The sequence below is a fragment of the Urocampus carinirostris genome, chromosome 15 (genome assembly GCF_059441175.1).
Source record: "Urocampus carinirostris isolate Australia breed hairy pipefish chromosome 15, RoL_Ucar_1.0, whole genome shotgun sequence".
Taxonomy (NCBI): Eukaryota; Metazoa; Chordata; class Actinopteri; order Syngnathiformes; family Syngnathidae; genus Urocampus; species Urocampus carinirostris.
Genome location: NC_142363.1, coordinates 21,928,176 through 21,952,923, shown reverse-complemented (window position 1 = coordinate 21,952,923; position 24,748 = coordinate 21,928,176). Strand labels below are relative to the sequence as shown.

The 24,748-nt window shown below is 39.1% G+C and overlaps 1 protein-coding gene across 1 annotated transcript in view; it reads right to left on the bottom strand.

Annotated features, from left to right (window-relative positions):
• Positions 1 to 4,333: 4,333 nt before the first annotated feature.
• LOC148351833 (latent-transforming growth factor beta-binding protein 2-like) overlaps positions 4,334 to 24,748 on the bottom strand; it is a 151,868-nt gene continuing 131,453 nt past the window's right edge. The window contains exons 32-41 of the mRNA XM_088353965.1: positions 24,111 to 24,239; positions 23,085 to 23,219; positions 19,845 to 20,045; positions 17,888 to 17,980; positions 17,540 to 17,668; positions 15,612 to 15,752; positions 15,371 to 15,544; positions 13,488 to 13,766; positions 12,536 to 12,685; positions 4,334 to 8,586 (exon numbers count right to left, since the gene is read on the bottom strand). Coding sequence (XP_088210091.1) covers positions 8,411 to 8,586; positions 12,536 to 12,685; positions 13,488 to 13,766; positions 15,371 to 15,544; positions 15,612 to 15,752; positions 17,540 to 17,668; positions 17,888 to 17,980; positions 19,845 to 20,045; positions 23,085 to 23,219; positions 24,111 to 24,239 — 1,607 coding nt within the window. The 3' untranslated portion in view covers positions 4,334 to 8,410. The remainder of the gene's footprint in view (positions 8,587 to 12,535; positions 12,686 to 13,487; positions 13,767 to 15,370; positions 15,545 to 15,611; positions 15,753 to 17,539; positions 17,669 to 17,887; positions 17,981 to 19,844; positions 20,046 to 23,084; positions 23,220 to 24,110; positions 24,240 to 24,748) is intronic.

Here is a 24,748-nt window from a genome sequence, read left to right as displayed (position 1 = left end):
CTGGACAGCCTTCTCCACTGTTGACGGTCCCTGGCCTGTTCTTCCGTCGTGGCAAAATTGACATCAGTCCATTCTTTGATGTTGTCGGCTCAGTTCTTTTTGGGTCTTCCTCTCCTCCTGCCCCCTTGGACTGTGCCTTGGAGATTTATCTTAGGCAGTCCTGGTGATTTTGTGACATGATCCTCCAGCTAAGGTTTCCATCCGCACACAGTTGACAACAGTTCTTCTGATGGTGTTGTGCACTGTTTCGTTTGTCACATGGGTTGTGTAGCTGATGCCTAGAAGTCTCCTGTAGCATCACATCTCCAAGGCTTGGAGTTTCTTTTCCAGTTTTGCTGTAAGAGTCCTTGTCTTCCAAACGCGGAGGAAGATGGAAGCAACCAGCGCTTGGATTAGTCTGATCTTTGATTTTACTGCTGTTTTTGCCCCCCTGGATGGGTTTGAGTCTTGCAAGTGTGGTGGTGGTTTGAGCTATCCTGGCCATGATTTCTGGTTCTGACCCCTTTTCTGATATCACGATGACGAATTGATAAGTAAATTATCAACTTATTGATGTAACAATACAAGTGCCCTTTTGGAATAAATACACATGCAAAAAGTGCTCATATGATCTAAAATTTTATACAGTATATTAAAAAAAGAAATTACAGTATAACTCACCCAAATAATAACCTAAATATATATATATATATATATATATATATATATATATATATATAAAATGTTCTTATACATGCAGTAATTTTTAAAAGCGGAAAAAAACTAAATTAGAATTAAACGAAGCTAGCATGCTAAAAAAATTCCTTATTAATAACAAGACAAAGGATTGACATACATCAAGGGTCAAAAATGTCTACCTTCATACCTACCTACTTATCGTACCTATCTACCTATGTATCTAACTACCTGTCTACAAATGAATCTAAGTACAGTACCTATCAACCTACATAACTACATAACCTACGTACAATATCTACCTACCTATCTACCAATGTATCTACAATAAGTACAGTACCTATCTACCTACATATCCACCAACCTATTAACCTACCTACATATCCACCTTCTTATTAACCTACTGAAGGATGTTATACATTTGACTATAAGGGATTTTATACAATTGAATACAAATTACATTTAATACAAAAGATATTCACTGACTGGGCTGTGGTGCGAGGTCAGGGCACCCTGGTGGAAAATGTTGTTTACAGGAACGGCGAGAACGGGACATACGGCTAATAAGATAATTAGCACATCCAGACGCTGTTGACGCAGAAAGGCCCTGATGACGTAGAAACGCTCGGTGTTGTTTTGAGTATCCCAAACATCAGGACGCTCTTCTACGAGATTGTGAAGCCCAGGGGGCTTCCTTGGCATGCCCATGGGGGGAGCCGGCACACCATTATGCGGGGAGAAGATGGCCAAGAGGTAAAAGCTAAAAGACTTCAGAAGAAGGCTTCCCACAGACTTCAACGTTTTTGATGGAGTACACTTAGTTAAATTGTTTGGGAAAATAAATCTGCCCCCGTGTGGAAATGTCGGCTTCCTGTTCATCTTTTCCCTCAAGAAATGAGCGCACATACATTGTTGGGTGAATGTAGGTTGTGTTTGGTTAATGGAGTCAGATAACTAATTCGAACAATTTGGTAAACATTTTGATAGTTAATTCCAACACTACCTATATCTCTACCTATCTATCTACCAATGTATCTAAGCACCGTAACTATCTACCTACGTATTAACCTACCTGCGTATCTACCCATCTACCAATGTATCTAAATATAGTACCTATCTACCTACGTATCTACCTGCCCATTAACCTACCTACGTATTTACCTATACATCTATGTATCTCCCTACCTACCAACCTACCTGCAGTACGTATCTACTTTCTAATCTACCTATATATCTACCAGCGTATCTACCTACAAACCTACCACGCTAACAACCTACCTACGTATCTAGCTATACCTACTTATCCATCGACGTATACAACTACCTATCTACCTACATATTTACCTACAAGTACGTGTCTACCTGCATATCTACATATCTACATTCGCACGTATGTACAGGATTGGGAGGATTACTTTGTAAATGTAATCCGATACACATACTGATTACCTGTTGAAAAATTTAATGAAAAACGTAATCCAAATTCGATGAATCTAAAAAGATGTAACTCGGCTACTTTAGATTATTTTGGAATTACTCCATTACCAAATGTGCTATTAAAAGACCAAATCAACTAAATGTAAACAAAATTTCAAAATTTTGTTTAACGTAAATGAACAATGTAACCTTGAAAAAGAAATAGGGGAAACCAAGCCCTAAAGTAGTTTCTTGTAGTACAACAAAAAGTGCTCACATTTCAATTACGTTGTAGAGTGTATTGAGCAAAAATAAAACTTTCTCTTTCACATAGTGGATAAGACATGCTTTTTTTCAGTTCAAATAAGAACACATCAAGAACCCAATCTTGTTTTAAACACACAAAAAGTTCCGTTTTTCAATTTCTAACATACTTTGGGATTTCTTGTCATCTCTCTTCCTCTTTAGTGTCAGTCATCAAAATTATGATAGACGCAATTAATCTATGAGTGCATTATATGTATTTGTAAAACATATGTGAATGACTGCATGAAGTGAATGAATGGATGCTTGGAAGGATGCTGGGAAGAGGGCACATTCTTACAGGTATTAAACTGCATGCATCATTTCATTTCTTCATACTTGTTTTTTGACGTTGTTTCGTTAGTTGAACTTTAATTCCGTGGCACTTTATGTGAATTTCGAGACACATTTGGTCATACAGTCATAGTTTGTAGTGAATGAGACAGAGAGAGGAGTTAACGTATACAACGTTAATGCGAGCAAGGAAAATAATAAGAGTTAAAACTAACGCACACCGGGTATAGTCCCCTTTTTTGTGCAACATGAAACGCTTTTAAATAAAATTGTAATCCTGCAAAGTAATCCTTACTTTACGTAAATGTACGTGTAATCTGAATTCGTTTTTTTTTTTTTTAACTGAAACTGTCATGACCGGCAGGAGCAGTGGACTCAAATGCGTAACGTTTAACAAAATGCTTTATTGAGGGATCGGGGAAGTCTTGGTGAAAGGAAAAGACAGCGATCCGGTACTCGCTAGGCAGAGGGAGTAAGAAACCCTCGCGAACGAAGCGTGGTCGGAGATCGGAAGTAAGTCTGGAAGCCTGGACGGGAGAACGGAGCGTGGTAGGAGATCGGAAGCAAGTCGGATAACCGGTGACAATCGGGAAGCCAGGGATAGACATGCAGGATACAGGACAGGACTGGATGGGAGCCAGAGTCAAAAATGCTTGCCTTGCATGTGCGGAGGCTCACTGACGGACTGACAAGGAGTGAATGAGAATGACGTGTTTAAATAGGAGAACTGATGAGGGAACAAGTGAAATGAAATGAATGAAAAAATCTGCATTTATATAACGCTTTTCAAGTCAATGACTTCCCAAAGCGCTTTACATTGTGCTTCACACTTCCCAATAGCGGCCGTGATCTGTGCAGCCTTGTAAGGCGCTAACCTGCTTATTGGGGGTATTGGGGGTTCAGTGTCTTACCCAAGGACACTTCGGCATGTAACACGGCCAAGCCGAGATTCGAGATTCTTCCCTTAATCCTAAAACGATCGCTCTACCTCCTGAACTACTGCCGCCCCGTGGCAGCTGGGGCTAATCGAGTGAGCACAGGTGAGAGCAATTGGGAAATCGTGACACAAACGGAATACGGGCAGCACGGCGGATGGGTGGTTAGCGTGCAGCCCAACAGTGCGGAGGTTCAGGGTTCATGTCCAGCTACCGCAGCCTCCCTGTGTGGAGTTTGCATGTTCTCCCCGTGCCTGCGTGGGTTTCCTCCGGGCATTCCGGTTTCCTCCCACATTCCAAAAACATGCATGTCAGGTTAATTGGTCGATCCTAATTGTCCCTAGGTGTGAATGAGCAAGTGAGTTGTCCATCTCTGCGTGCCCTGTGACTGGCTGGCAACCAGTTAAGGATGTCACCTGCCCACTGCCCAAAGATAGCTGGGATGGGCTCCAGCACCCCTGCAACCCTACTGAGGATAAGCGGTGCAGATAATGGATGGATGGAAATAGAATACAATTACGTTTCATTCTTTTGGTATCCTGATTACGTAACTAGTATTCTGTTACTCCTCAAGCCTGCGTATGGACCTACCTTCCCACCCACTTATCTATATATCTATCTATCTACCCACCTATCCAATCATCTATCTAGCTATCATCCATAAACATATATATAAATGAAGAAAAACATGATCACACTCAACAAATGTCTCCTTGTTTAACGTTTTTTATTTGACTGACAGTGATTACAGTCAAGAGGTAAACAAAAAGAATGATTGTGATATTTCCAATGACCGCCAGCACAAACAGGAAAACAGTCTCGTTAGGTCATTTGTGGGTATTTTTTACAGGGGCCTCAAAATATTCCAACTTTGACCTAAATGGTTCGACTTACTGTCTGGTTCAGGTGATATTCGGAGCAGCACAACCAAAGTACAGTGCACATCGCATGAAAACATTGGCGAAATCGCAGTTTTTAAAGTTCATCTATAGTTAAAAGGAGTTTGGAGTGAGACGTTTATATTTATATGATGCCGGGATTTGGTTCTGCCGGGTGCCAGATAGACAAATCAATATATTGAACCTGAACTCCCCAGAAGAAAAAGTCAAATAAAATCTAACAAGTAGGTTATGATACATTCATGACTCAGGAAAAAGAACAACCAAAAGAAATAATGTCAACAATAATATTCAGTCCTAAATTTGAAACATACAAAAATCGGTGCATATAATTTTTTTTTAAAAAAGCGTCATAGTGAAATGGAAAATGTCTGCCATCAGATTAAGGATAGTGCTGTCACTTCTTAAAAATATATAATTCATATTCTGCTCCACAGGGCAGGTTATACACACACTTCCTCTGGTACAGTGTCAGCCGCTCTTCTCACACATGAAAGAATAGTTTTCAAAAAATATATCTTTTTTTTTTTTTGATAGATGTGTAAATCTACAAAGTTATTTAAAGGCAGGGGTTTGAATTCTGGTGTGAAACTGAACTTGATGATCGTGTTATGTTTGAAGCAATAAAATGAAATTTAACAACAGTAAAAGAACTGTACAAAATATACCACCCCTTTCCAACAGGGGTCACCAACGTGGTGCCTACAGGTAAACTCCTAAGAACACGTGAGTAGCCCGGTTCCAAAAAAACGTATTGTGATTTTCTAGGAAATTTAAGTTCTAACATGCAATGGAAGTCATTGACATGATCAGTGTCTTAAAACAGAGGTGTCAAACTCATTTTTTGTTAAGGGGCCAAATGGTTAAAAAAAAAAACTTAAAACGTATGAAAAAGTATTAAAAAGTATGTTAAAGTGAAACTGTGTATTGTTTGTTAATGCTACATCCATTGCAGCCTGGTCAACCTTTACTTCATGTGCAATTCCTTCTCAAGGTTTCTTCATTTTCCTCATGTTGAGGTTTTTGAGTTTTTCCTTGCCCTAATATAGGTTTTAGATCAGGGGATGCTGTCATTATAGTTTGCAATAATCTGTGCAGACCTTTGAGACCCCTTGTGATTAAGGGCTATACAAACAATACTTGACAAAAACTAGTGTAAAGTATGAAAAAGTAGTGAAAACTATACAAATGTACTATGTATGAAAAAAGTATATATATAAAAAAACTGCTGTAGTGTATGAAAAAAAACACCAAAAGTACTGGAAATAAAAAGTAAAAAAGGGACATATGTACTGTACTGAAAATGATGAAAAAGTTCTATGGGTATTAAATCATGTTGAAAATGACCAAAATGTATGAAAATATACAAAATAGTAGGAAAAAGTAGCAAACAGTACTCAAAGAGCACTGAAAATTATAGAAGAATAGAAAAAGTAAGATAATTTACTAAAACGAAAACATAAAAAGTGAAAAACGTACTGAAAAGCATAAAAACGTTTCAAATAGTAGGAAAATATCCTGAAAAGTACTCAAAGAGCACTGAAAAGTATGAAAAAGTACTGGGAAGAGCTGAAGAGTATGAGAACATACTGAAATGTATAGAAATAATATTAAAAAGTTGTAAAGTACGGAAATGTAATGAAAAGTACTAAAAAATGAAATGTAAAAAAGTGACAAAGGAAGGAACATTTCTTAAAGTATTCAAACACATTGAAAAGCATGAAAATGTATGCACATGTAGAAAAAGTACGAACAAATGAAATGTAAAGAAAGTGAAAAATATACTGAAAGGTATAGAAAAAGTTGTAAATAGTGTGAAAAGGACATTTTTAAAACTAGGTCATTTTTTGACACTTCTGCCGGCGTGCTGATTATATGTTGCCAACACCGATCCGGCCCTTGGGCCATATGTTTGACAACCATGCTTTAAATCCATGATCATTTTTCCAATTTATATATTTCATAAACAAGCCTATAATTGATATATGCAAATCACTTCATGCCCTTATGAAAAACAGATGTTTCAGTGGTTTTCTGAGTCTACTTCAACCTTTCTCATTAATTACAACCTTCTAATAATATAGTAATACCATAGTAACAACATAGTAATAACATGATCAAACTTGGTAGCCCTTAGCGCTAATCAGTAACGAAAAAAAGCTTTAAAAAGGTTGGTGACCCCTGCTTAACAAATATAATAGGGATGAATCGTTTGATTGAATAGCGTACATAATAGCAACCTTTTTTACACACACACAAAAAAAATGGGAATATTTGATTCGTCAAGCGTTATCTTAGACACAAATTCTAAAATGTAGCATCCTGCTTCGAGAAGCTTGCTACTTTGTCAACAGAATAAAATAAGTTAATACAGTTAGTCTGATTTTATTTCATTGTAAAAAAAAGGTTAAAACAAATTAAGGCAAGTATTGCACCTTTAGAAGGATCAGATCCTCATATACGTACAACTTGAGTACTTAGTTCATTTTTTGAATGTTTGGTTGTATTGTCTTTCTAGCTCTTGGTCTGCACATTGCACACAATATTCTTCGGCGCCATCTGAAGGAGGAGACAATAAGTGAACTGAAAAATAATAAAGTGTCATCTGTTAATACCTATCCATAGGAGTTGTGGATCCTATCCCCAAACAGTTGTTTTGTTTATCTTTCTGCACAAGCTATTGTTTTTCCTTATTTCCATTAGATGTCAGCTGGCAAAATGTAACTGCATGAGATCATTTTGCTCATTTTTTAAACTTTATCTTCGCTTTCCTAGAAAAATAGAAAAAAAAAAAAATAATCCGTCAATTTTGCGTCACGGTTTTAAAAATATTAAGCAATTTGCGATCGGGGTTCAATTGAGTGCATTTTTGTGGGGCCTAACGGCTCTTTTATTCCATTCTGTCAACCAAAAAGTCAACTGCACTTGTGTGACCGAGATCCATTATCCCCCGATCCAATATTGCCGCAAAAGAGGACCGTCAAAACGCAATTTTGTCCTTTACACCAAAAATGAAGAGCATCTTGATCCATTATCCCTGGTCGTCGATTGCTGTGTGCAGGGGCCGGCAGAACGCACGTTAAGAATAAAAGGAATGGGGTAGCAGAGTTTTGCATATCGCAGGCGGTACTGGTCCCAATTAATCATTTAGAAACTTGTTTTCTCATAAAATATGTTAAAATAATAACAGTAATAATATAAATATTATTTTTCTTATCTTACGAAAAAAAATCCTACCATGTCTCACAAAATCTAAAAAAATTATAAATTGGAAAATTAAAAAAAATATATGTTTAAAATGAGCAAAATGATGTCCCAGTGGGAAAATGGTCTATTGTGTCCTAGGGCAAGACACTGAATCCCTAATGCCCCCAATAAGCAGGTAGGCGTCTTGCATGGCTGACTCCCTATTGGTGTGTGAGTGAAGCACATTGTAAAGCGCTTTGCGAGGTCTTCATCGACTTGAAAAGCATTATATAAATGCAGATCATTTACCATTTACCATTTTTCTTAACATGAACTTTTGAAATGATTGACCATCATAGAAACAAATACATGAGTGAGATTATAAATTGTGAATAGGTGTCACCAAATACTGACCTAAGTTCCTTGGGAAACCAATCTAGAAGTGACCTGAAATAAATAACAATCCTAATATATATATATATATATATATATATATATATATAGCAAATTGAACCAATAATTTCTGTAGGATTGTTGGGCGTCCCAAAAAAAACCCTCAGTCCACAGAATCCCTTGTTATGTCTTGCACGCTCTTCTGCATCAAAAACTGAGCCATGAGCCGAATGTGAGTCCTGCAAAGGGAGTCGGAGTCTGGACATTTTGGGCATCACGCCACCGAGGGTCCTGAGTTCAACGGGGCCCTCAAGGGCCTGTTTCCCTGAAGTCGGCCGGCGGGATAGCCGGAATGCATTTGTGAGGCTTGGAGGAGGCCACGAAGCCCGGCGAACAAGTGCACTTGTACGATCCCTCCGTGTTGCTGCAGCGGGCGTTTTGACACAAAGGCACTTTGTCACTGATGTCTTCGCACTCGTTGATGTCTGCGGGAGAGCCGGGAAAATATTGTCAGCACAGCTGAAATCCAGTAATACCCTGACATGCACTATTGTTCAAATGTTTGGGATCGTTTAGAAATGTCCTTTTTGAAGGACAAGTAGTTTATATCAATTACGATAAGATTCAACTGATTCGAAATACACCTAATACATTGTTAACGGGGTAAATTACTATTTTAGCTGCAAATGTCTTTTTTTTAATGCACTTCCAGCAACCAGCCCACCAGCGTTCTAATAGTACATTGTGTTTGCTAATTGCTAATGGATATTCAGAAACCCTTTGCGTGTTATGTTAGCACAGCTTAAAATAGTTTAACAGGTTAGAGAAGCTATAAAACTGACCTTTGGGCTAGTTGAGTTTGTGGAGCATCACATTTCTAGGTGTGATTCAACTTTCAGAATGGCCAGAAAAAGAAAACTTTCATGAGAAAATTGACAGTCTATTATTGTTCTGAAAAATTATGGCTGTTCAATGCGAGAAATTGCAAGAAACTAAAGATTCCTACTTTATTAAGAGCAGGGGTTCTCAAGTGATCTCACTTTATGACCCCAAATTCCACCCTAATGACAAGTTGCAACTCAGATCAAGAAAACAACGTTGAAAGGATTGTGCAGAAATAGAATATATTAATTCATAGAGTATGTTCACGTAAAAAAAGACCTGATCTACCGAAATGAGTCACAGTGAGGCAAATACTGAATTTATTACCCACTGAAAATGGGTCTGCGACCGTCTTTTGTGTCCCGACCCACCAATTAGGAACCCTGCTTTAGAGAACAAAGAGAATTGGGAGGCACAACCAAGCAGGTACATTAGTCTCTAGTTTGAGAAACTGACGTATTACAGGTCCTCAACTAGCTGCTTTGTTAAACAGTACCCGTGAAAACCAAAGTTACCACTGTAACTATAGTTCTATGAGTCTCGTACGACCGCCAGGGGAGGTGTTTCAAGCATTGAATGTTACCTTTGCACAGGCGCAGTTTGAGAAATGCATACTAAATCATTCACTCGTACCACTTTTGATCTTTAGAAATGTCTACGAATGTAAGAACACGAGGATTTCGAGTGACAAGACGCCCTGGCGGTGCTACAGGACTCATAAAACCGTAGTTTCATTCAAAACTTTTGTTCTGTTTTGTCCTTACCAACCAAAAGGGCCGTAGTCACGAGGAAACCAGAAACAAACCTTATTGAGAAGCCTCGGCTGGACCAAAGACGACGCCGAACAATGTGGGAGAGGCCACATCAATGCTCTAGAACCTAGCAATTTGCATAGGACCAGCGAATGGCCTCCACAATCCAGTCGGAAGGATGCTGTCTAGACAAGGCAGAACCCCGAGACAAGCCACCATAACAAACAAAAAGTTGACCCAAAAAACGAAAACCCACCATCAATGTAACTACTGTGTACTAGAGCTCTGGCCTGCCTCCGTCCTCACCTGGAGAAGAAGCGTAATGCGCAAGCAACAACAACCTGTTAGAACAGGAACCAGAAAGCACCTCGGGGATGAAGGCAGCATTCGGCCACAACAAGACGCCATGTCCGTCCGAGTACCACCGAGGGCAGGCGGGGCAAACGGACAAGGCAAGAAGGTCGCCAACTTGCCTGGCAGAAGCCAAGGTGAGCAAGAGCGCAGTTTTTCAGGAAACACACAAGAAGTCTGCCTGAGCAAGCTGCTCAAAAGGAGGCAGACACAGGCCATAAAGCACCAGTTGTAGACCCCAGGACAGGACGCGAGGAACAGTATGGGGATGAAGCCGCTGAGCGCCTGAGAAACAAGGACACCAGGCCACGGCCCCCCACAGAGATACCCTCGACCTGAGAATGTCCGGCCGAGATAACGGCCACGTACACCCTCAGAGTAGACTAAACCCAGCCCCCATTGAGGAGGGGACTGCAGGAAGTCCAGAATGGCGGGCATCAAGCAAGACACTGCGTCCAGATCACGGCCCCTACACCATGACGTAAACAGCATCCACCTGTTGTCGTACTGCAGCTGAGTAGACGGCGCCCTGGTATTAAGGATGGTGTGCCTAACCCGGTCAGTACAGCCATTCGGCGCAGAATCGGGCACCTCAGGGGCCAAACACACCAGTGGAGGCGGCAGGGGTTGGGAAATAGAACACCAGTGTCTACATCTACGGTGAAGTGGCGACTCGGAGATGCCGGCTTTTAAGTTAGTGTAAAAAAAAAGGCATATCTGAGACTGGCCACCTTTTGGGGGCCTTAAAGTCATTTTATTATCATCTGATGCATTTTATTACTGTATATCTGCGTTGAAATACTATTTAAGTGTGTTTTTAGTGATCAGGAAGATGGTTTTATAGCTATTTACGGTCGACTTGGATGCATTTGGGAGGCCGGAAACTGATTAATTGGTTTTCAGTTATGTAGTGTGTATTGAGTGGAAAATTTGTTCAGGACACAAGCAATTCTAGATGCGAGCACTATCCGGGAACGAGTAGTAAGCAAAGGTATCACTGCATAAAAACCTGGACTAATATATTTAGAAGCAGGGGGATTCGATGCCTGACTTTTGACAGCGAGCAGACAACGCTGCAGGGGAGTCGTGAGCTTTTCATAAGATGACCGTAAAACAAGTTAAGGTAAGGTTGTTGAAGGCAAAGCTTCTTCTTGAGCCGCGTGGAAAGTGGTCTTACTGCGATAAATCCCAAGAATGGCTCCGCAAGGGTGAGACACCGCGGGAGAGGATCAGCAAAGTCTGATCTGTGCAATTTATGACCTACATTTTCAAACTTTTTAGGTCAACTTGTTTAGGGTCTCTATGTTCATTTTCATCCCGATGTAGGTATGTGATTTACATACTATTTTTGTTCCTCTTTCTGTTCTACATATTTTAAACAAAATGATTTGTTGCATATCGTGCTGTTATAGCTGCATTGCAATAGTAAAAATGATGTTAATAATATGGTTATAATAAAGAAAATAAAGATTTTCTTAATATAAAGGACCTGAAAAAAACCTAACAATTCTGAAATGAATAAAATGGAAAAAATAACTGTTCAGACAATATAATGGTACATAACTTCCACTGTCAATAAGTAAAATATAAATTGGAAAATATATCCCACAGCAATCAGCAAAGATTCCTTTGAGCTGTAAATTTAAAAATAAATGCTTATTTTATTTTTTTCTTTGCATTTTTCAGAACGCTGAATTGAATGGGTATGTCAGGAAGCATCACATTACTACATCAGCCTTTCGCCTCTGCTGGTTTCCTGACCACTTGAGTCAGCTATGAGTCAAAAACACATGGGAATGTCCCTAGTTTTTTAAAGATTGATGCTAAAGAGCACAAGTACAAACACAAATGCACGAACCAAAAAAGGGATAAATCATGCTATGAAAAATGATGATGGATCAGATATACTGAGATCCCCGAAAAAAAGAAAGATATTAAGATACGAATATACCAATATAAGTTAACATGAAAAGAAAAAATCAATCATAGTTCTTAAATCAATCTAGGATTATGTAAAGGAAAATCTGTTCAGTACGGATTTTTTTCAACCCAGCTAGCTATCTTTTACAAAATTCTGGGAAACTACCTCTATTATTTGATACTTTTAAGTTACTGATATATTTATCCCTCAAATACAATTTTTTTTCACTATCTAGTGACAAAATGGTTCCAATGAATTATTTTAATGTTAGGGAAGGTGTCCTCCAGACCATAACTTTGTAAAACAAAGTTCTTTGCCGTCATCTATACTTGGTGAAGATTGCTTTAATTTTGCTCATTATAATTCTTTGTCCCTAGATAATTTATATCTTGCAGTGTTACAGTACATGAGTAAGTACAAATTAGCAGAGTTTAGCTATACCTTGAAAGTTATGACAGCCCGTTTATCAAACCCAATGTCGCAAAAAGCCGGGTTCCAAATCAGTTCTTGCAAAAAGCCAGCACATACCTAAGCAGGCCATTTTGTTCAGATCCAACTGGTACCCGTCGAAGCAGTCGCAGGTGTAGCCTTCTCTCACGCGAACGCAGCGTCCGTTCTCACAGCCGTTAAGGATGCCGCATTCCTCCGCTTGAAGACCCTCGAAGCCTTCGTAGCGCTCTGAAAACACAGTTTCAAATACAGTAATCCCTTGCTGGAATGCGGTTTGACTACTTTGCCGATTTTTATTTTGTTGTGCATTCTGATGGGCTAAACAGTTGCCTCACTCTTTTTCTGCTTGTGTTTGCTTGTGTTTCAATGACATTAAGATCTGAGTTGTTCTCAGTGAAAAACAGCTTGACAAACCTACATTGTGTATGCGCAAATACTTTTCAGTTTCAAGTTTCTCTGAAAGCCATCAATCTAAAAAAACACTATGGACTAACAAAAACACCAAAAGGGAGTGGACGAGACTTTCTATCGCCAACAAATGTGAACTTGTTGACCTGGCGCTCTTTCAAAAATGTTTGAATCAAAAAAGGGATGGTTTCTGTAGGAGGACATGAAGACACATTCTTAACATTTTCGAATCAATTGTAGTATGTCTTTTCCTTCCTTTAAAAGGCTGTTAAATATTTTGCCGCTTGAGACGTATTAATTTGTTTTTCTTTGTCCCCTGTGGCTCTTTCAACATTTTGGGCTGCAAACAGGAAGGCAAATTAAGTTTTCCATAACATCTAGATGATGGTGACAAAATATCATAAGTAAAGTATAATTTGGAAAAAAAAATGTTAATAAAGTACAGTACTTTTATTTGTTTAACAAATACTTAAGCCTGTAAATTGGGTTGGTAAATAGATGTTTCTACTTGGCAGATTTTGACTAACCTGGGACCTTTCGTAACGCAACCCCGGCTAAAAACGAGGGAATACTGTAATGAATTCTGTCTACTAGGAAGACAATTTCTCAGCGGGACTCGTACCAGAGAAGGAATCCACCGGCCGAAGTTGGTGCTCACGTGGTCGATGGATAGGGACTCGCATCGGCGGTTGACGGACGTTGTAATCGTTGTCATTGAAAAGTGGGACACTATCAGGGACTTCATATGGTCCTGCTGGGCCACCATAGTTGTCCCAGTAGGGAGGGACAAAAGGTTCCGCGGGGTCGTCGGGTCCGTCAACGCCGTATTCGTAGCCTGGACGCTCTCGAAGGCTGTCTGAGGCGCCTCTTACAGGAAGGTTGCACATGATAGCGTAGTCCTCTAACAAAAAAAAAACAGAAAAAATGGGCAAACCATAAAATAATTATGTCTGTTACTATAGACAATCAGTTTCATATTTGGGTATGTTTTGGCTTTAAACATTAAAATCTGAAGTGCTAAAATCTTTGCTAATTTCCTGTTTAGAACATGATCGAATTGATTTGAATTTATTGTCATTGATATCAACGTTGTGAAACATCATATATAGCGGGATCAGACATGGCACTGCAGGGTAAAGGTGAATAAAGACTCTAAAGAGAAAAGGATAAAAGACTGTCAGGATAAATAGGCAAATATATTTACAACGTAGTGCTTTGAGACTGGACTAAGTTATAATAGTAGTGCAATGAAATAAAACAGTGCATCGTAACAAGAGTGCACTGAAAAGAGATTCAATACGTATAGCAGCAACAAAAATATCCAAGTAAGACGCAAGGTATATATTTTCAGTTTAGCGCAACATAATTTAACAGCAAAAAAAAAAAAAGTCGAGAGATAATGTATATCAGGATCTCCATTGTGGTGCCCCCTAGGCTGAGGGGCCCGCAGACTTGTTCTGAAAATAGCTCACCAGTGCTGGAACATTGTGATTTTCTAGTAAAATGATTTATTGAGTGGTTAACAAGAGTCTATTTAGCTCTACTTCCAATAGTTAACCTGTTAATAAACAGTAATAACATAAGTTGTTATTTTAGAAATGCATATTAAACTTTGCGCTAATTAGTAACAAAAGGTAGCTTTCAGCCTGAGACCCCTGCAGTATATGTTTTCACAGATTTGTGAGCTCATTATGCTAATGATGGCCCTAGGGAAGAAAAAAATACACAAAATGCATCAAATAAGACTGATTGGCAAATGATAATCGATGCTTTTTACAATTACAATATGTGGTTAAGAAAGAGATCTTCTTTTTTAGGTTAACAGCAAAAATTATATATAATAGTAATATAGGAATTTAGAATAGGGATTTTTGTATGTTTTTATACTCTTGAATTGAAACTTATTTTAAGATGGGTTTCTCATTCAGTTTTTGGTATGAAAATATTCCAAGCCCCAAGAAACCAAACTAAAATTTTACTTTAGCACTGTTACACCCCTAATACACTGAAAAAAATACTTCCAGATATGCCTTGAATTCATATTGTCAAAATAAAATCATCAGGATCAAAATGGATGTTAAACAAGATACATGTCAACTTAAAAAAAACAACAAATCTATGGATCAAAATAATTTAATTTTATGCACCTACTAGTGTTTATAATTATTTACTAAAGTAATTCTCGGGTAACATCTGTAAATAGCTTTAAATGATTGATAGATGAAGCATCCACAGCTATTTTGGGGACTGGTCTTCTATAAGCCTTTGGCTTCAACCTTTTGTGCCTTTTTCTTTACAGGTCATGTGTTCATTTTGTGATGTGAAGTTAGTTGGTTGAGAAAAACAAGCAATATATTCAAAATCTAAATGTCTCTTCTGATGTATATTGTGAAGACGTATGCCCTGTTAGATGCAAAAGACATATACAAAACACATTATCACAATGTTTCCCTCCATTTATCGAATCAAAGATGCATTTACTTACTCAAAACTTTTCTTTCTCACCTGAGTCTTTCCTAGGACAAAAAGCACACTGTCCACTCCAGGCGATTCCATAAAGGCAGCAGCATTCTGTGTAGGTCGTCCTACGACCTTGCAAGGGTTCCGAGCACATGTTGTCTCCTTCTAAACGTTGCCAGCAGATGTCCATGTGCACGTCAACGTTAGACTCCGCCGTTTCTTTAAAAAAAAAAGTGATGGGAATTGAATCAAGAATGTTTTAAACTCGAGTATTTGGACTACATACCTTCCGATGCGTTTGCGCTTACGCAACGCCGGCTCGTGCTGTCCAGCACGAGCGGCGGACTGCAGAAACAGTTGAAGGAACCTGCCGTGTTCACGCAGGCGCCATTTATGCAGGCGTTTCCATATTCGCATTCGTCATAATCTAAAAAAAGCCGCATTGTCAGTGACTCTGAGGAGCAAAAATCATCACCAACTACTAATTTTCTCAATCTTCACTGTGACTGTCTACTGCCATCCCTACCTGTGTGGATGACCCTCCCGCAAGTTTCCTCACATGGTTAGTCTGTACCATCTCATAATAGTATTTATTTCTTTAATGGTTCAACTCACTTCAGGACCCAACATTCCACCCTAATTACAATCCGTGACCTAAATCAAAAACGATTTCCACTTCTCAAATGTATTGAATCGTATTGTCTATTCAAGTTCTCAGACAGCACATTGAGTTGTCTGAAAAGTGTCACACATTCTCATTTGATAAAATAATCAATTATGAAATAAATCATATAGAACCAGCTTTATTTATTTAAGGATCAAACTGAAAGTTCGTTTTCAACTTGTAAAACAAACAAACAGATACTATAACTAAAATTGGACCAGCTCGGTAAGCCTAGATGGTAAGGCGCCTGCTCCGAGACTGGGAGGTCGCTGGTTCAAGCCGCGGCCGAGTCATACCTAAGACTTACAATATTGGTACCCATTGCCTCCCTGCTTGGCGCTCGGCATTAAGGGTTGGAATTGGGGGGTTTGCTCACCTAATGACTCCCCACACAGCAGTTGGGTCTAAAAACCCGGCGCCGATCGAAGGCGACGCGTCACGTTGAGAGGTTCGCGTGTCAAATGATTTCTTGTATATAACATGTTTATGGTATATACTAGCTGAATAAATACAATACAATACATGGCATTAAAAAAAAAGGTTGAATTTGATTTAGGAGGTAGAGTGCTCATCTTGGGATCAAGAGGTAGCAGGTTCGATTCCCAGCTCCTCCAAAGTTCAAAGTTGTACAGAATCTGTTTCTCATCTATCAACGTTTTTGTTTGCGGTGAACTAGGTACTCCTCTTGCCCCTCCACCTGTGCCCGTTCTGGCCACAGGGAAGCCGTATAGATGAAGTCGTACTAATATCTGTCATTTACCTAGAGGATTAAAAATATACAACTTGTACACATTTTTGTGATATGTGTCTGCATGTGATGACTCTCGTTATTATGAAGTTGAATTGAAATGTCTTGTATGATACATTTTTAAATATTAATTTCCTGGTATTAAGGTAAAAAGAATCAATTCTTAAAATGGGAGATACATTTTCATAAAGTTTTGCTGAATTTACTTTTACTTTTTTTATATTGGTTTTCTTTTTGATTACTTTTTTATTCTAACATATTCGATTATAGATATACAGACAAAATATTTTCTTATTTTTCAGAAATAAACAAAAAAAAGAAAAATGTCAAAAAATATTTTCAGAATAAGAAGTTTCTTTTCCTAATATAATCTGATTTATTTGGGGCTATCTATGAAGAGCAGGATGACGCTTTACACCGAAAAACAACAGAGACCAGAGGATGAAGGTGCTGTAATCGGAGTCAGATCAGAAAGCTTGTCCTGCTACTGGCAACAATGGAAAACATTTGGAGGAGTAAACCCATACCCCCCAAAAAACGGCCTGGAGAGCGCTGGAAATGCTGCCCTGATGACCCAGGTGGTTAAGGGATCCGTGAACCGTGTTCACATTTTTTGTTTTTATATAAGCAAAATAGTCAATGCTGGCTTTATTTAAAGTTCAAACTGAAAGCGAAGAATTTGACGAGACATGTGGCAGCAATGAAGCAGTCAGAACAATGGAACGAAACACGTGAGATTGATCATCTTGAAGATTGACCTTGCTAAGAATTTCCAACATGAAAAAAATTGATATTTTCTCACCGAGACACTCAAGTCGAACGCTGTCGTAGTAGAACCCGGAGCGGCAGTAGCATGTGTACGTGGAAAAGAGATTGACACACTGCCCGTTCTTACAAATATCCGATCCAAACATTTCACACTCGTTTGCATCTGAGGAATTAAAAAAGAAATAAAAAAGAAAAGAGATAACACTTATGAGCAAATACATAAAAAAGCTGTTTCAGGCAAGATTGGCTACAGAGACTGTAATTATAGCATTAAGGCCACATGGTTATTTTGCTTTTAAAGTGGAAGAAGGTTAAAAATAAAATATTCCCTGTGATATTTGAGGAGGCCATTTTAAAAGTGTGATGCTAATGAAATCAGTACCTATGTAGAGTCGCTGCTCTGCCAAATTTTGTGTCGAAGAAGCAGGAAGGGGGATGGATCCGCTGCCGTGAGGGCACAACTGGTTATAATCATCTGCAAAAGAAAATGTGCTACTGTCAGATGCAATGATATCAGATTGGTATCATAACTCGGGACGATAATTATAGAAAAATTACCAAATGGTTATCGGTCTGATAACCAAAACAAAGTGAACCACGAAATGTTAATTTGACCCCCTAGTCCACCTGCCCCCATAATATTTTAAGTTTAAAATATATACTCATTTTCAGAAACATGCAACAACAACAAAAAAAACAGAATGATAAAAATTTCTAATATAAATTAGATTAGAGGTAAGCTTAAGCCTGAGCCAGACTCAAGTCCTCCCCGAATTCCGGGCCTAAAATGTCCACAATTAAGTTTGGTTTCAGGCCGGGCTTCTCTCTCGCACTCAGCATGGACACGGACTCAGGATCGATCACGCCAATACTCCACAAAGAAATTCAAACAAAGAGTAATGACAGGTGATCATAGAAAAAAAGGGCAGGGAGAGAGAAACCATTCTCCTCAAGAAAAATCTTCGCGAATAAAATATGAAAATTCAGGTGTCCTTCAGGCTCGGTTCCTTAAATCAAAATAGTTGGTCAGGCTTGGGCTGGTCGGGGTTTTAATACCTACGGGCCGGGTTGTATTTTCTAGGAAGATACCAATACTGATACTTAAATCTTGAGCGGTCCTCAATACTGCACTCAAAACCGATAGAATTGGTATTTTAAATACTTTAAATAAGTACTTTTTAATGATAACAAAATATTTTCATGATTACATTTATTGAATGTAAGTAATAGGAGTATAAGCAAGTAAAATACCTGAACGATACTTGAACAAAGACATAGATATTGATATCTGCAATTGCTATTCACTCATTTCATTTATTGTTATTAGTTACTTATTTTTCAATAACATATTTTTTCTAATAAAAACTGAAAAAATGGCATAGTGGTGCAAATGTTTAATTTTATTATTGTGATCGCTATAATTTTTATTCTCATAGGAACGTGCGATATCACATTTTTACACACGGATACCGATACCAATACCAATAGTCAAATCTTTCTGCGATTTATCTTAGAGGAACAACTTTTAAACCCAACATAGTATTTTCCATAATATCCCATTTATTTAAAGTAAGTTATAGAAGGGCAACATGGCAGCGCAGTGGTTAGCGCGTGTGGGGCACAGTTCTGAGGTCATGAGATCGAACCTTCTGTGTAAGGTTTGCATGTTCTCCCCGTGCTTGCGTGGGTTTCCTCCAGACACTACGTTTTTTTTCTCACAATCCAAAAACATGAATGTCAGCTTAATTGGCCGGTCCAAATTGTCCCTAGGTGTTAATGAGCGAGCGAATTGTCTGTCAACCAGTTCAGGGTGTCCTCTGCCCAAAGATGGCTGGGATGGGCCCCAGCACCTCAGCAACTCTACTGAGGATAAGCGGTGCAGATAATAGATGGATGGATGGAAGTGATAGTAGTTCGTATTAGCAAGTTCTATACCTGGAAAAAGGTTGGTATCGCCATAGATATTCATAAATGCAATCAATACTCGTCCATCCCAACTTATTATTGTTGTAATTGCAGTATATAGTACACAAATAACTGTATATGATATGAGTCATTATGATTGTTATCGATCGGAGTTGACCAATATCAGTTATTGTTATCATTAGAAAAATAGTTGTGCATTATCCTTACTACTAACCCAGTAAAAAAATAATCAGACCATTGCTTAACTTGCGATAATGTTGAATTATGCAGAGTCTCGAAGTAATCGGAGCGTAGTTGCGTTACTGCATTTTTTGGTGAGGCAAAATATTATTCATATTGATATTCTAATTACTTAGAGGATTATAGCCAATTGCCTAAATCTCTGTTTGAATTGCATCAATTAATCTAAGCACCTCCTCCTGGAGCGGGACAGGCATGGATCTCGCAGTTGTCGCCCCATCCGGCACCCACGGTGCAGCAGCATTCCTGCTTGGTAGCGTTACGGGACAAAACATTGTCGCAGAAATCGGCGTCATTTAAGTTGTAGTAGCATTCCTTCCTCTCCTCCGATGGTGGGGCCGCAAGGGAGGGGACTTTCGGCTCGGCGTTGTCACCTGGAGGACAAAAAGGCAAACTTAGATAAAGGGATCCGGCAGGGTTGGAGGATGATACATGCGGAAGTGTGTTGTGCAGCAAACAGGAAAAAAATAATAGACTTGAACACACATAAGGATTGTAAGAACAATTTTGTAAAATGAGTGCCTTGCTATTCAGGGAGATAATTTTTTTTATATATTTATATCTTTTTTGTTTCAGTAAAAACATATAATGGTGATTTACGCTGGCTGTACAGCTTTCGGGTATCTTGTTTCAGATTGATCGTGATGTTTCTCTGATGAGTTTATTTTGAAATGGTCATATCTTGAATCCCAAGAGTTTGAGCTTTCCAATTATATGTGGCATGACGTATTTTAGTAACCGGTGACACTGTACAGACTCGTGTTTGTTTATCAAAAGTCCGACGGCCTGCCAGTTGGCCGTCTGAACGTTAAGAGGTTAAGGTACCGTATATTATTAAAACTATTTCTGTGTACCGTCTTTCTTTGTAAATATCTCATGTTACAATGTAGGCACATGCGGCTTATAGTCAGGTGCGGCTTATGTAAGTACAGAATGTTTTTTCCTTTAAAATGTACTGGGTGCGGCTTATATTCAGGTGCGCCTTATAGTCAGAATTTTACGGTATTTACTTATTTTAGGTAAGGCAATAGGTTGATAATTTTCGTTTGTCGTATTATACTTGCATATAAGCCAAACTTAAAACTATAAAATAAAAATACTCGTGGTTGATAGATATGCATAATAACACAATAAACACAAGGTGTTGTAATACAGGCATAGCCACCCAAGCGCCCACATTTGTGCTGTGTCCTCATGATCCACCCTCTTTTAATCTCTTCTTTCTATTCAGTCGGTCAAAGCCATCTGAATTGTGTTTGATAGTGACCACTTTTCATTTTTTTTGTGTTTGAGTGTGTTTTATTGCCTTTTTTGTCCATAATAATGTGTCCCAAGAGAGTTAGTTTTAAGGGGAAAGGAAAGAAGAGAAACATGACAATGAAGCACTGCTTGATTATCTTTGTTCAGGTCCACGTTCAATATTTTGTGTAAGTATTTCTGTTAGTATGTGGCTATTTCAAAGCAGTTTCGGTGGATCGGCTTTTTCACAATGTAATGTCTTATTTTTATTGAGTTTGCTACAGAGATAAGTACTAATAAGTTAATTACGAAAAGTAATATACAGTTCAGGGTGTCCTTGCCCACTGCCTGAAGACAGTTGGAATGGGCTCCAGCACCCCAGCAATCCTAATGAGGATAAGCGGTGCAGAAAATGGATGGAGCATACATTATTTCTCATTTCCCTTTGTGGGAAAAGATTTGTTGTTTTTATTTCTTGTTTTTTGGGCAAATTTTCATTTTTCAATTTTCAACTGTTGCCACTGCACTGTTTAATTTGCCCAGCGACATTGTCAAGTGGTTTCACGAATGGATGCGTCTGCATGCATCACCTTCGGCCGGCCCGGTCTTTGGTTCACTAGAGCATTTTGCCCGTAAGCTGCCGGCTTAGCCGAATGGTAACACTGGCATGTGAGTCAACACAACATTCGCGTTCACATCATTGATTAGCACACGTCGAAAGCAAACAGCGGAATGTGGCATAAATGTACACAGGGGCATAGCTGGGGTTTAGCGGCCGGGCAGGAGGAAAAACAAACCTTGCAGACGGGCGCTGCTGCTTAATAATGTAAATACAAACGTTTCCTGAAACCCTCGGGACATGGTTATGTCAAAGTTGATTTTTTTTTTCTGCAATTAAACTTTGCTGCATAACAGTAAAAGGTGTGCATAGCCTTTTTGGGGTTGGCGTTTGGACTGTACTTGAAGAGGGCCTCTTATTACTTTCACCATTTCCATGTTAGACTAACAAATATAAATAAATAAAGATCCGGCGAGGACAAGCATGACGTTCATTCACCAGTATTCCCGCCACTCCCTTATTCATCCTACCTAATGTGTTCTGCCCCAAACAGCTCTGGTAAAGGTAAGTTAAAAGGAGATAGGCGTGACGGAAAATAAAGCACAAGGGCTCTTCTGTTGGGCAATGTTACAGGTGCTGTCACCTGTTACTCTCTGCCACCATCTCCTTGCTCTAAGTCATGATCACAGCTTATTCATCAAGTATGTGCATATCTTAGACGCACTCAAATAAACAATTCTTTTTTTCATCTTTTTCAGAATTTGGGTTGACGTTAGGACTGTATTTGAAACAGGCCACTTTAACCGTTTTTATGCTAAACTAACAAAAAAACTGCAACGACGAGCATCAACTCACTCTTCAACCAATTTTGTCTCTAGTTAATGTGTTGTGCGTCCTTAACAGCATTGCAAAAAAGTGATAAACACTCTTTGAACTCAGTTGGGCATTGTTAACACATACTTAATAGAGAAAATACTCTACTATCAACTTTTTAAAGACACCTCCAATGATGCACCCCACTTTTAACACATACTTGATAGAGAAAATATTTAATTTTCAACTTTTAAAGGATACTTCAAAAGACGCACCCCACCTTTAAACAGCGCTTGCTTGACTTCTATTTTAAGCCAAATAACATTGGGATGAGTGTTTCCTCAAATTCTCTGGTTGATGAATGGAAGTCAGAAAATACAGCTTAAGTCGGTGGTTTGCTTTAGGAGTGACACCTGGTTTTGACATCATCCAATAGATATATCTAAAACTGCATATGAAGCGGCTAATTTCTCTCAGCATCGGGCCAGATTAAATCCGATCCGGCCCGCCAGCTGCATGGTTGACACACCTCATCCACGGTAACGGGGCCCTCAAAAGGGTTTTGTCTGTGGGATTAGACTCATCCAAATTTTGCAGGCCGTCCAACCCACTGCAGCACTTAGCTCGCAAAACAAATGAAAGCAGGAAGGTGGAAAAGATACAGCAAAAAGATACAAAGTAGGTCGCGTCCACCTCGTCGAGCAGCGCTGTTTGGACAATGACAACGCGGCTCATTGAACGGAGGAAAACTTGGTCTCCTGCCGAATTAAGTCCGGTGAGGCGCTACCGGGCGTTCTCTTACCCAGGGAGCGGCAGCGGCTGGCGATGGGATCAAATTCCTCATTGTCGTTGGGGCAGATGCACAGGAAGCTGCCGTCGAAATTCTCACACAGGGCCTCCCCGCACAGCGCCAGGCTCATCTCGCACTCGTTTACGTCTGAGAGAAAAGTCAATCCAAGGATCAGACGTGTACACAGTGGCATGTGCGAGTGTGTCAGCGGAAGCTGAGTTACACAACTCCATATATTGACAATTTGAAATCCTTTTGTTTTAATAATGGATTTCAATGTCCGCTTAAATTGTTGCACGCTGGTTGCAAAGATCATTAAATGAGCCCCCGATTCAACGCTATTGATAAAAGGCCTTTAGCTTTTACTAATTGGCTGAGCAGAAAAGAAAATGAAAGGTCAAACACAGAACAACATAGGAAATAGGAGTCTAGATGACGACGAGCAACTGTATCAGCATTTGTATCAGCCAAAATAGGAGGGAAGCCAATCTATTAACGAGCCGCAGCTGGCGCAACACGGGCAGGGCCAGTTGGGCGCCATGGGCAACCATGACAGTCACTCACTGAATCCATCCATCCATCCAACCAATTACCAACAAACCCACAAACATCCTAACCCTAAACCACCCTGCTACCATGCTATCCACCTACCTACCAACCTAACAACCCACCCACCCATAATTATCTTGACTTAACACATATCTTGTGAACTATGTATTTTATCTTAAAATTTGTATCCAATCGATAACAAAAGGACACTACACAATGTAGTAGAACAAATTGTTTGTCATTCAAAGAAAATCAACTCTTTGTGGCAGTGCAAAAACAATGGATTTTCCCCCTTTTTTTCTGCAAACAATTTGCGTGAAATCGATTGTATTGTAAAGCCTTGATCCGTAATGCCTGTGATTAGAGGGGATCCTTTATATATTTCATGGTTTGTGGCAACATTAACAAGAAGAATTATACTCTTGGCTACGATCGTAAGACCTTGAAGGAAAAATGACCAATTAACTGTCAGATAAATCAGGAACTTACCAATGCATTTGCTGCTGTCTCCGGGCGGGTTAGTGTAGCCTAAATCACACTCGCAACGGTAAGATCCGTCAGTGTTCTCACAAAAACCGTGGCTTCCGCAAATTGTCTGATTCAGGCACTCGTCAACATCTGCCAAACAGAGAGAGAAAAAACGTTGGAGATGTGACAACAGTGAATACAAGTTAATTTTTTAGAATTCACATACACTTTAATACAGTAAGTGAAACCACAGTCATTGTCAAAGACGTTGGACATAAATGTACAATTCTAACTTTGTGTAGCCATCTTTAATCCGAATCGTCTGAGATTTGCAAAGAAAAAAAAATCCAGATAACTTTAACCTTGGAAGTTTCCCCAGGCAAGAGGGAGATATCTGCCTGGAACTTCTGCCTTTTTTCAATACATGATAAGACAAACCACTTTATAGACCTGATTTATAGAGCCTTATTTATCAAGACGCTACATTTCATGGACTTAATAAGTAGCATGAGATCGTGAGTGCTTGAACCTGACGTAAATCAGGTGAGAATTGCAGACATGAAAAAAAAATACTGCCGTGGCCTTCTACTCTCTTGGCTGAAGAAAAATCTCAGATGAATGGAGTCGTTGGCAACTAAACATACTTAAAGGGATGTGAC